The 11,233-nt window shown below is 37.1% G+C and overlaps 2 protein-coding genes across 2 annotated transcripts in view; both read right to left on the bottom strand.

Annotated features, from left to right (window-relative positions):
- Positions 1 to 1,263: 1,263 nt before the first annotated feature.
- On the bottom strand, positions 1,264 to 9,486 carry LOC107691834 (leucine-rich repeat LGI family member 2-like). The gene is made up of 8 exons (XM_016490647.1): positions 9,265 to 9,486; positions 9,033 to 9,104; positions 7,045 to 7,116; positions 5,729 to 5,800; positions 5,572 to 5,643; positions 5,246 to 5,415; positions 3,367 to 3,531; positions 1,264 to 3,290 (listed from the first exon to the last, which is right to left on the bottom strand). Exons 1-8 carry the CDS (start codon positions 9,432 to 9,434, stop codon positions 2,473 to 2,475), a joined length of 1,611 nt encoding a protein of 536 aa, XP_016346133.1. The 5' UTR covers positions 9,435 to 9,486; the 3' UTR covers positions 1,264 to 2,472.
- A 1,146-nt stretch (positions 9,487 to 10,632) lies between these two features.
- LOC107691835 (O-phosphoseryl-tRNA(Sec) selenium transferase) overlaps positions 10,633 to 11,233 on the bottom strand; it is a 14,455-nt gene continuing 13,854 nt past the window's right edge. The window contains exon 13 of the mRNA XM_016490648.1: positions 10,633 to 10,643. The gene's annotated coding sequence lies outside the window, so the exon portion shown is untranslated. The remainder of the gene's footprint in view (positions 10,644 to 11,233) is intronic.

Below are 11,233 nucleotides of genomic sequence, written 5' to 3'. Positions count from 1 at the left end.
CGGGAACACAACCAGAGGGTTTCCACTGCACAGACATTCGGACACGACTCGGAATAATTTTAATGAATATAATTAATGTATGAATGCATCGTCACAAATCAAATGACCCCCAAAATAAAAATATAGTAGGTTTTATGGGGCTAATCAACGTAAATAATGATTTAATAATTATAAAATAATTATTTCTGCCATAATTATATGACCCCCCAAATAAAAATATAGTAGGGTTTATGGGGCTAATCAACGTAAATAATGATTTAATAATTATAAAATAATTATTTCTGCCATAATTATTATAAATACAGAAATAGTGTTTAAAGAATAGTGTTAAAGTGAACAAAATATTGGTAATTCTAACCGTACGCTCAAGAGTTTTTAATAGAATACATCGCATCCGGTTGGCCTCCCGGATGCGATGTGGCTCCCGCACTTCTCTCCATTCGCAATGAATGACTTCCGGTCTGTCGCTTGTCGTTCGTCGGAGATAGTGGAAAGGCGGCTTTATGCAGTCGATATCAGCGCGCTTAATGATGTAAATGTCACAATTAATATAACTGGTTTTTGTGACTGTGATTAAATGTAAAGTTGTTGAGACTGACAATAATCTGTGATTGCTATTGCTAAATGCTCAGCGGAAGTCGATTAAATGCTACAAATTACGGCTGTCAAATAGCATGTTAAACGGTTAAAAGTACCTATTGTATTCCAAGACACAGCAAACCTTTCCATTCGTAGATGTAGGCCTATCGTATTGGTATCTGCGTCGTTGAGACTGATACTTATCCGGTGTCCGATAAAACGGTAAGACTATATCTTCCTCGTTTGTTGCACACTCTGTCATCCACCCCACGCCTACTTCAGGGAAAAAGGTTTGTGTAAGAAACCCCCAAATGGTGGCAACATGCTAGGCTAATAAACACAGCTGATGCTACAGTAGGCCTAGTTTAAACAGCATCCTAAACCTAGGTGACGATATAAGATTGCTCAGCAGTGAAACTGCGCGTAAAATGTGCTAGGCTAATTCTGTACTGACTCAAAATTAATGTTTTCTTGTCTTTACCCAGTAATGTTATTCACTGTAACTTTGATCATATCAAAGTCACCCCCTTTCCAAGGTGGCTAACCATCTTAATTTCTTCATTCTTTCAAAACTGTTAGAAACCAGGTGTGTTATGTAACAATCAAATAATAATCAGTGTTCATAAGCATTTATTTACATTAGTATTCAAAAACAAGTCTTAACATTCAACAAATGAGAATAAAAACAATAATTTACTAAATTAAAATGCTATTTTGCATATCAGATTAAGCTAAAACTGGTATGAATAAGGACATGATCAAGTAAGAGTTGTTCCTTGATTTTTTAAATAAGATTAAGGAATTGAATATTAATAGCTGAATATCATGCTTTTGCAGGCTGCAGTCATTATTTGGGGTTGTGTTGTTCTTCTCTCTGTATCCCAGCTTGCAAAGCAGTATGGAAATGAGGTTCTTATTTTAACGCACTTGTTATCAAAGTCACACATTTAACATTCATCACTAGTACTTAAAATAAAAAGCTTTTTACATTCATTGCACAATATATCTCCGAAATCAGTTTAACACATTCTTGAAGTTGTAATGAGTATAAGATCAAGTCACTTTCACAGACGTATGATGATTTTAAAGGTTTGTGCTTTTAACAGTTTCCCTGTATTGAAGCATAGATGATCTTTTTCTTTCACAAAAGGCTTCATTTTTGAATTCATTACATCCAACTACATAAACCCACACGTTTCTGCCTAACACCACACAACTGAAATGTAAGTTTTGATTCGTTACTCTGAACAGGTCTTAATAAATATGGTAGAGGTGATTCATTTTAATGGACTAATTACTTGACAATACAACTTAGTCCACTGACCAAGAGACATGATTTAAATAAATATTGAAAAATGAGGTAAAAATGTCTCTAAAGATAATAGGACTGCATTTGTCACCTGTATCACTATTTGATCTGCATGCCTGCTCTGAAAATTGTATATTTTATTCTCAATGTTGTTGCAGCCACATCATGCACGGTATCAGCTGCTGCATACAGAGTTTTGAAGTTACAGTATATATCATTATGTAGAGTGATTAGGTAGTTACAGGTGACAAGTGCAACTCTTTTCCACAGTCCATGCACCGGACTGTAGACCATGGACCATGCACTTTGGCAGAAATGTCCTCTGATTCAGCAGGGCTGAGGAAATGTTATATATAACAATAATAATAATATACCGTAGTACAACAAAAAAAATGTCAAAACCCTCCCAGAATATATGTAAAACTACACAGATGCATGATGTAATACTTATTACTGTGAGCCTGATTATGCTTCCCAGACCTTTCTTGTCTTAAAACCCACTAATTGCCTTCCCAGAAAAGCGTCCAGCTGCTAAAGGAAGGGTTGCTGACATGCCTTAACTGTGACTGTGTCCACAACAGCACTCAAAGACTCAGATCAATGATGATATGCTCAAAGATCTGTGTGCTGCCCTTAAAACTGGAGGCAAATACGAAGTCCCTCCGGTCAGTGGAGACCACAGTGAAGGAACGAGGAGCCTGGATGTAGACTTCCTTGAAACGCTCAAAAACCTTCTCCTCTGCGTCCCACAGATAGATCTGCGAGAAGGTGTAGTCGCTTCCCAGAGCCAGGTAGTACCTTTCTTTGAAGGAAAATGGCTGCAGGATCATGGACCCTCTCGAAGGAAGCGCCTGGACCTCGGAGAATTCCTTAGCAGTCCAATGCAAGACTTTGGAGTCGCCGATGTATCGGGTCATGGCCAGATAAAGATCCTCCTTGATCCAGAAGGCCTTGACAGCGACTACATCTTCCATGTTTGGGATCTCTCCTTGCAAGGCAAACTTCTGAGTGCTCCTGCTCCACTGGTAGATGACCGGTACTTGAGAACGGCTCGCTAGGATAAGATGGGCCTTACCGTCCAAATTCACAAACTCTGCATCGGTATCACGAAACCATTCGTGAAGCGACTGGTAGGAGTAGAAGCCCTTGTCGTTCCACTTGTAGAGAGTAGAAAGTCCAGCCTTCGAGCTGTCAGCGATGATGAAGAACCAGTCGTTGCCGATCTGAAAGGCCTCGATGTCATTCGGCTTGGAAATCTTGGAAACCTCAATGTCCTGGAACTTTGTGAACTTGCTTTGGTCTTCATCAAACTTGTAGATGTGGGAACCACCAAAGAGTTGAGCAACGATGACAAACACCTGGTTCTGGATGATCACAGACTTGCAGCCAACTATGGACTGACCTAAAAGAGAACACATTGCATGTGATTTATTTGGCCATACGCAATCCTTCATTTGATGACTTTACCATGACTGTACCTGTGATGTTGTCGTAACTCCTGAAGTTCATCTCGATGTGGTCCCATTGGAGCACCATGCAGCTCTCTATGTTGGGAGCAGCGATGGCCACGTACACGTCGTTCTTGTGGGAGAACGTGTCCACAGACAAAGACTCAGTAGACACAGAGTGAAGAGGAACGAAATCTGGACAACATATGGTAAAATCGCATCTTAGTAACTTAGTAAGTGTTTTGCATCTCACAAATTATATGCTGCAGAAAAACCCTAAAGAGATACCTAAGGCAATTATTCTTTGTAAGACATGATGCATGTCAATTAAATATTCCCAAGCTGTAAATGCTCAGATATATGCACCTGTTGGACAAATACATCCAATCCATCGTCTCTTAAGGCTGGGACACACCAATCCGACTTCAATGTGCTAGTGTGTGCAAAAACCAAAAGTGTTGTCGCCTTGAATCGGCTGGACCAAAAAGCTGTGCTTGAACACACCACACAGACTACAGCCGACTGCAAACTAGCATATGCGTCATATTCATCATGCTGAATTGGGTATACTCCTGCCGATGTGAGCTTGACAAGAGCACACACTGCAAAAACTAGACTGACAGATGCTCTCCGACAGCCGACCATCGGCTTGGTGTGTCCTGGCCTTTAAAGTTGCAATGAAATGGAATTACACTCTTAAAAATAAAAGGTTCTCTATTGGCATCAATGGTTCCATGAAGAACTTTTAACATCCATGGAACTTTTTCATTCCACAAAGTGTGCTTTTGTAGTGGAAAAGGGATCTTTAGAACATTAAAATGTTCTTCAAACAAAAAAATGTTTCTTTTAAGAATTGCTCAATGAAAGATTCTTTGAGGAGCTCAAAAATGGTTATTCTATGGCATTGCTGCAAAAGCCATTTATTTTTAAGAGTGAATAACAACAGATCCTTTCTTCCTTTTAGTTCCATACAGAAAAAAATTATATAGGGCAGGACTTGATTCTATGCATCGGTTGTTGATTGGAGTTTCAGATGTGGATGTTGCACTCAAAATTGGAGGCAGATGAGTGTGAATTTGCAGGAGTGAATTTAAGCAGACTAAATGATTGGAGAAGTCCAGCATACGTCACCAGAGAGAAGTCATTTCACTAGAACATCCAGTTATGAAATTACAAGGTCAGTTTAAAAACAATTTTTTCTTAAACATATGCACACATTAAATTTTCACAATATGATCTATAACATGCATTTAGAAAACAGATATGTTTAATTAATTTAATGTCGACTTTAAGATTTATTTTTACCAAAGAATCTCAATGTACTGGTAAATAGCTATAAATAACAAACACAATGCAATGAACTGGATTTATAGTATGAAAAAACTGGTAAATACAGTGCCTTGCGAAAGTATTCATACCCCATTAATTTTTTCGATTTCTCCCATCTGTCTGAACTCTACAGGCAGTTATTTTGACCTCAGGGCTTGGTTTTTGCTCTGATATGCATTATCAGCTGTTTGACCTTTGATTAAGATGTGTGTGCCTTTCCAAATCATGCCCATTCAATTGAATTTGCCACAGGTTAACTTCACTCGAAGTGTAGAGACATCTACAAGTGATATGAATGCTCCTGAGCTAAATTTCAACTGTCCCAGATAAGGGTATGAAGTTTTTTATTTTTAATAAATTTGCAAAGATGTTAAAAACCTGTAGAGTGTAGATTGATGTGGGAAAAAAGTAATTTAAAGCAGTTTAGCATAAGGCAGCAACTTAACAAAATGTGAAAAAAATGAAGGGGTATGAATATTTTCGCAAGGCACTGTAGCTATAAATAACAAACACAATCCACTGAATTGGCTGAAAAATCGTCCAAACACACTACCAAGCATGCACATGCTCATTCACATACCTGTAGAGATGCATTCGTTATGCAAGCTCGCCATGTCATTGAGCTGTTTGCCCTTCATCTCCTCAGGACCGGCGCAGAAGACGTCTGATACAGTGGCGTTCGTGCTCTTTAACCACATCATCAGCCACTTCGCTCGGCAGTCACACTCAAAGACGTTGCCCCTCAGGTCTCTGCAAGGAAATATATATGAAAACATCAATAAGCATTGATCTTATTATATAGTGTACATTTCTGTAGGCTTAAAAAGACATGTTATCATCTCATATTCAATGCACTATACTATAATACAGTTATTGCTAAGTAAGCATTTACAGAAGCTCACTCACAGCTCTATCAATGAGTCCAGATCAATGAATAGATCTCTGGGCAAAGCTTTAATGTTGTTGTGTGCCAAAGACCTGTGAGGAATACAGTAACACTTTAGAGAAAAGTACAAATAATTGGCAGATGTCTGTTCATTTAATATGATTAAAAGTAATGTACAGATGAGTCAAATCCCTAAGTCCTCTGAAAGAGTATTTTGATGTTGTTTCAATCTTGTTGTTTTCTATAAACCTAAAGAATGGAGAGAAAATTAAGAGTAGAATGTAAATAAATGATGATGGTCAGTGGACATGAAAAGTATTGAAAGCAACTATTAAAACAATTACTAAGAAACATAACATTAATTTCTATTAAATATGTGTAGAAAACATTTAAATTCAAAAGAACTTAAAACGTGTGCATATCTTCAATATGTAAACATTCAAACCTCACAGCTTTATTTTTCTCTTACATAAAGAGTTTACTTAAAGATGTACCATCCAAGATGTAGATGAGTTTGTTTCTTCATCAGCTGTTCTGTTGTAAGTAATCTTAAAAATTCCTAAATGCATCTACTTCTGGAAGGCCAAATAAAGTGCTTTTGCTTTCGCCTAGAAACACACAGCGTCTCCCTGACATAACTGCGGTTACTGAAACCACGCCGCCTTTCTTTGCGTGCACATTTGGACCACATTATGCTAATATTTCCACATAGTGAGGTAGATATGTGGGGGCGTGTTAGAACGAGCCGTTTTAGGGGGGCGTGGCAGAGTCTTTGATAAAGAATATCTCTGGTTTTGAGACTTTAGTCTTTGCAATTTCAGGGATCTTAGCTATTCACAATCAGCTTGTAACACTCCAAAGAGAAAGGAAAACTTGAAATCGCATCATATGACCCCTTTAACTTTAAACCGTTGCTTCTGGCAAAAATATGAGTCCATCCATAATCCATAATAATGACTCTTTTTGCTTGTAAATGGTTCTTGATCTGTGCATATTTCTCTCCTGATTCAGACAGGAGAAAGTAATATTATGAATAGAGGACTCATATTTTAGCTGAAAGTAAGACGTTTGAAGTAAAAAATGTCTTGATGGTTGTGTTACTTACAAACACGCAGCTTTTCACTTCACAAGACGTTATCTGATGGACTGGAGTGGATTGCTTGTGGATTATTATGATGTTTTTATCAGCTGTTTGGACTCTCATTCTGACGGCACCCATTCACTGCAGAGCATCCAGTGGTGAGCAAGTGATGCAATGCAAATCTCTCTTTTCTCCAAATCTGTTCTCATGAAGAAAAACTCATCTACATCCCGGATGATCTGAGAGTGAGTACATTTTTTGCACATTTTCATTTTTAGGTGAACTATTCATTTAAAAACCCTTTACTTATTTAAAAGACCTTAATTTCTTTAAACAGCAGCACTACATTAGCCATATATCTATAAAATTACACCTTTTTAAAAGAGTAAATGAGCAATTGAAGAAGACTTACAGGTACTCCAGGTGCGGAAGGCCAGAAAATGAATCGTCCCGTATTGTAGTGAGAGCATTGGAGTTCAGCAACCTGTCAGAGTTTACAGCCACAATCATTCCCAACAATCACTGTCACTGCAATTATAACAGTCAGGCTGTGTGTTTACATTGCAGTGCAATACACACAGATAAAAGTGCCCTGTCACTGTCGATGAGTGCCAGGACAGGCACATATTTCTCGATATCTCTGTCAGTGTATCAAATCACTGACATCCTGCAATACGCCAATGACAGCATGGAAAAGTCTCCAGAGTCACTGTGTTCTCAATGTCAAAAAGGGAACGGGAGGAAAACCGTCACTATCTGTGTGCCCTGACTTATTAAATAGCTAGGAGGTGAGTGAAAGAGGCCTTTCTATTCGTCATCTGTTTAGCTGAGGAGTACACTGGATTCCAGTGCTAAATAACTGAGGACAAAAAATGTTTAATTAATTGTTCAATATGCCAATTAAGATTCCTACTCAAATGGATGCATTATTGTACAGGCCAAAATATTCTCCAATCTAACATTATTAGACAGCTAATTTAATCCAGAAAGCAGTCTGCTTTTGAGGTTATCCGACACTACTGTGCAAAATATGACAGTTTTTGGTAGATATTTTGGTAGAATTGGCATAATTTGGTAGGCGTTCTCTTTTTGCAATACCATGCAAATTTATCAAAACGCTCTTTAATGTAAATTAAATGTTTTTAATACACAGTTTTTATTTTCAGGTAAAATGGGACAGATAATCAGCAAACGATTTTGGTTTACGGTAAATATGCCCTGACTTTTAAAATAGCTAGAGGGGCGAGTGAAAAAGGCCAGCTTGGGGCCTTGACAGCCAATTTAATCCAGAAAGTAGTCTGGTTTTGAGGTTATCCAACACTAGAAGGGTCAGCTGTGCAAAACTGGACAGTTTTTGGTAGAATTGGTAGACTTTGCATAATTTGGTAAGTGGTTTTCTTTTTGCAATACCACGTAAATTTAAATGTATCTGTCACCGTCCCACCTGTGGGACGCTTGGCACTCTTTTTTGTTGCTGTCCTTGTTCTCTATCAAATCTTTTAGTAATCATCATAAATCATATATCATTTGAAAGCTTAGAAGCCCAAGATTCATCCTGTGAAAACCATTTTGAAATCGGACATTGCGTTACCATGGAAAGGGTACTTTAAAATCTTTTGGCGGTCTCCTCCCCTTTAGTGGGCGGTGTCAAGTGTCATATTACAAAATGCATTACGCTCTTTTACAATCAAAACACTTCAAATTTGGAACATAACTTATTTAGACATAAGGCTTTAATTTTATACCAATTTTAGAGTAAGACCTGTTGTGTAAAATATTGATTATATATAAAATAAAATAAAATTAATATAGTGCATTTTCTTTACAGTACATTTAAACTACCATAACTTTTTGATACTTACATTTTTTTTTTTTTTATTCCACTTCTTCTTTAAAAAGAGACCAAACTTATGTCTGTATTCCAAAGTGTTCATAAATTACAACAATTTAAGTTTGGATAGTGCACCTGCATGCCTATTTAAAAAAATGGGGGGTGACAGTTAAGGGGTTCATAAAAATGATACATTTAGACAGTTTTCAGGTAAAGTGGGACAGATCTTAGCTGTGCAAAACTGGACAGTTTTTGGTAGAATTGGTAGACTGCATAATTTGGTAGGTGGTTTTCTTTTTGGAATACCACGTAAATGTAAATTTATCAAAACAGCCTTTAATAAAAAAAAAATGATACATTTAGACAGTTTCAGGTAAAGTGGGACAGATCTTCAGCAAAAATATTTTAATTTACAGCAAATACGACAAAAAAAAAAAAAAAACCCAGAGCAATTTTCTTATTTAAAAAATGACCAATTTTCAACAAATGCAAAGTTTACCAGAATCAGTTTCCAAAGTGAGTCAATATCATGTCATACACATGTGCTTAGTCAGATGGGCTTGACTTACAGTAACTGTAACGATTGCATGTGTGCAAACATCGCCTCCCTGATCTCAGAGAAGGTCCCATTCACAATACTCCTGCAAAACACCAGTGATATGAGACAACACGAGACCGTTACATACATTACAATAGAAATATAACAGCTATACGACTGATTACGAGCGTGTAATGCTATATTTGCACCTTCAAACACAAGTGTAGCCAAATGATCTAATACAGAAGCTTATGTGGACTTACAGTGAACTGACATCGTTGGGAATGGATCGCGGGACATACGAAGACCCGACGCAGATAATAGACTCCTTGGAGCAGCTGCACGAGGAGGGACATTTAAAAACCTTTTTCCCCGCGTTCCCTGAAGAAGCCAGGCACAAAACCAGCGCCGATATGATCACGACGCTCTGCATGTTGCATGTGTGAATCCGGAGCAGCTCGAGCTCTTCTGCAGCAGTAGATGCAGCACTGAAGCTCCTGACATCAGCAGTCTCTCTCTCCTCTCAGGACTTATTTATTAGGGCGCCCAACATCGGTGGATGCTGGTTAAACAGCCTCGAAGACAGATCTGTTAGAGCTACATTTAATTGCAAATGTTCAGTCGGGAATCCTGAAATATGTGCAATCCTTCTGATAAACATAAGAAAATGTATCTTCCATTTTAGAGAATGGAGACTTTTCCTCTTATTATTTTGTGGTGCATCATCAAAGTCCACATGAAATCACTTACAGTGCAGTTTTTCTTTCCTGTGTTGATGTATTTCCTGCTGAACCAGGATGTTGGGGCTATGGTTCATTTAAATAAATAAATAAATAAAAGCCAATAACCTTACAGACATAAACAATTTGCTGTATTTCTATTTTGTTATGGTCTAAAAAAATATAGCCAGAAATTTAGCTACAAGTACAAATGTAACAGTGGACATTATAGTTACAGGGACTGCAAGATCTTTTCAAATTATTTAAAATATATTATGATTTTTTTTTTTTTTTTAAATAATGTAACCACTACAACGCTCAAGTCCTATTGTTAAAGCTGCAGTCCGTAACTTTTTTGTATCCAAAATTTATATAATAAGCGAGTACACCATGAATCCATTTTCATACAACAGGGTCTGTTAACTCTGCTTATAGAAAATGAAGGGCAAAGAATTCGCATCAGGTGTGTTTTGCGTTTTTAATATTTTTAAAAATGATAGCATTTTTTTACTTGGATTTCACTAACTAGCTGCGTAACAAGAACATGACCAATTTAAGTTTATAGGACAACTAAACTATCAATTAAAAAAAAAATTACCGTCAACTACAGACGTTGCATCCATCGATTCCGCCATGTTTCTCGTTGACACGCCCCCAACTCGGAAACTCGGGGCTTAAAAGAAAATTTCGAGTTTCCCACTCGTAATAACGACTTTGTGGTGGCGTTCATGTGCGTTCAACTCGTAAATACGATCTATCCGACATGACTTGAAAGCACCATCAGTGTTTATATTCGGACTATTTTAGACTGGTTCGGGGTAGGTACCGCTGCGGAGTAGCCCAGTACTTGCGTGATTCGCCATAGACATAAACAGAGAGAAGTAGCTCCGGCTACAATGTTCTTCCGCAAGACGCACGCAGTTCTGTTTATTAACCGCTAGAGCGCCAAAAGTTACGGACTGCAGCTTTAAATGTATTGCCAAAATCTAATTTTGTTCACTCTTCAGAAATATGACACATTAAATCTGCTTTATTGATTATAAAAGATACATTTTGCATTCAGAGAACTTCTGTGGCATCAAGGAAACTGCTACTTTGTTTCATTTTCACAAATTGCTAGTAAATTTCGCAAAGAAATGGAAAGTAACACTTTGAATTAAATGTGGCATAAGTGAAATTCCTTGTAAAACTATTGTAAACTTGTAATACTCCAATAATCTGTTTTATTTACATTTTTGGAAAATAATTTTTACAGTATACAAAGAATCTCGAAATGAATCACTATTAGTTATTTTAATTAAAATATTATTTAATTTAATGTTTATTTATTATTATTAAATAGACATTTTAACTATTAATTATTTTATTTTTATTCATTAGCTTCTATTACTAAAAAATGTGGGGCTTTAGAATATGTTAAAAACAACCCGATCTCAGGAAAGTGCGTATAAATAGTACGCCAAATAAAAACGAAAACTCGTGGTATTGATATGCAAAAATGCACTTTGGCGTG

Source organism: Sinocyclocheilus anshuiensis, unplaced genomic scaffold (assembly GCF_001515605.1).
Source record: "Sinocyclocheilus anshuiensis isolate Anshui unplaced genomic scaffold, SAMN03320099.WGS_v1.1 scaffold206, whole genome shotgun sequence".
Classification (NCBI taxonomy): domain Eukaryota; kingdom Metazoa; phylum Chordata; class Actinopteri; order Cypriniformes; family Cyprinidae; genus Sinocyclocheilus; species Sinocyclocheilus anshuiensis.
This window is presented reverse-complemented; position numbering and strand designations above follow the sequence as displayed.

Bases quoted from the DNA above. Each gene is read 5' to 3' on its own strand.
- LOC107691834 (XM_016490647.1), bottom strand. From the start codon at position 9,434: ATGCAGAGCGTCGTGATCATATCGGCGCTGGTTTTGTGCCTGGCTTCT. The intron at 3,532-5,245 runs GTATGTGAATGA...TATGTTGTCCAG, and splicing joins TAACGAATGCATCTCTACAG to ATTTCGTTCCTCTTCACTCT. The intron at 3,291-3,366 runs GTACAGTCATGG...GTTCTCTTTTAG, and splicing joins GAGTTACGACAACATCACAG to GTCAGTCCATAGTTGGCTGC.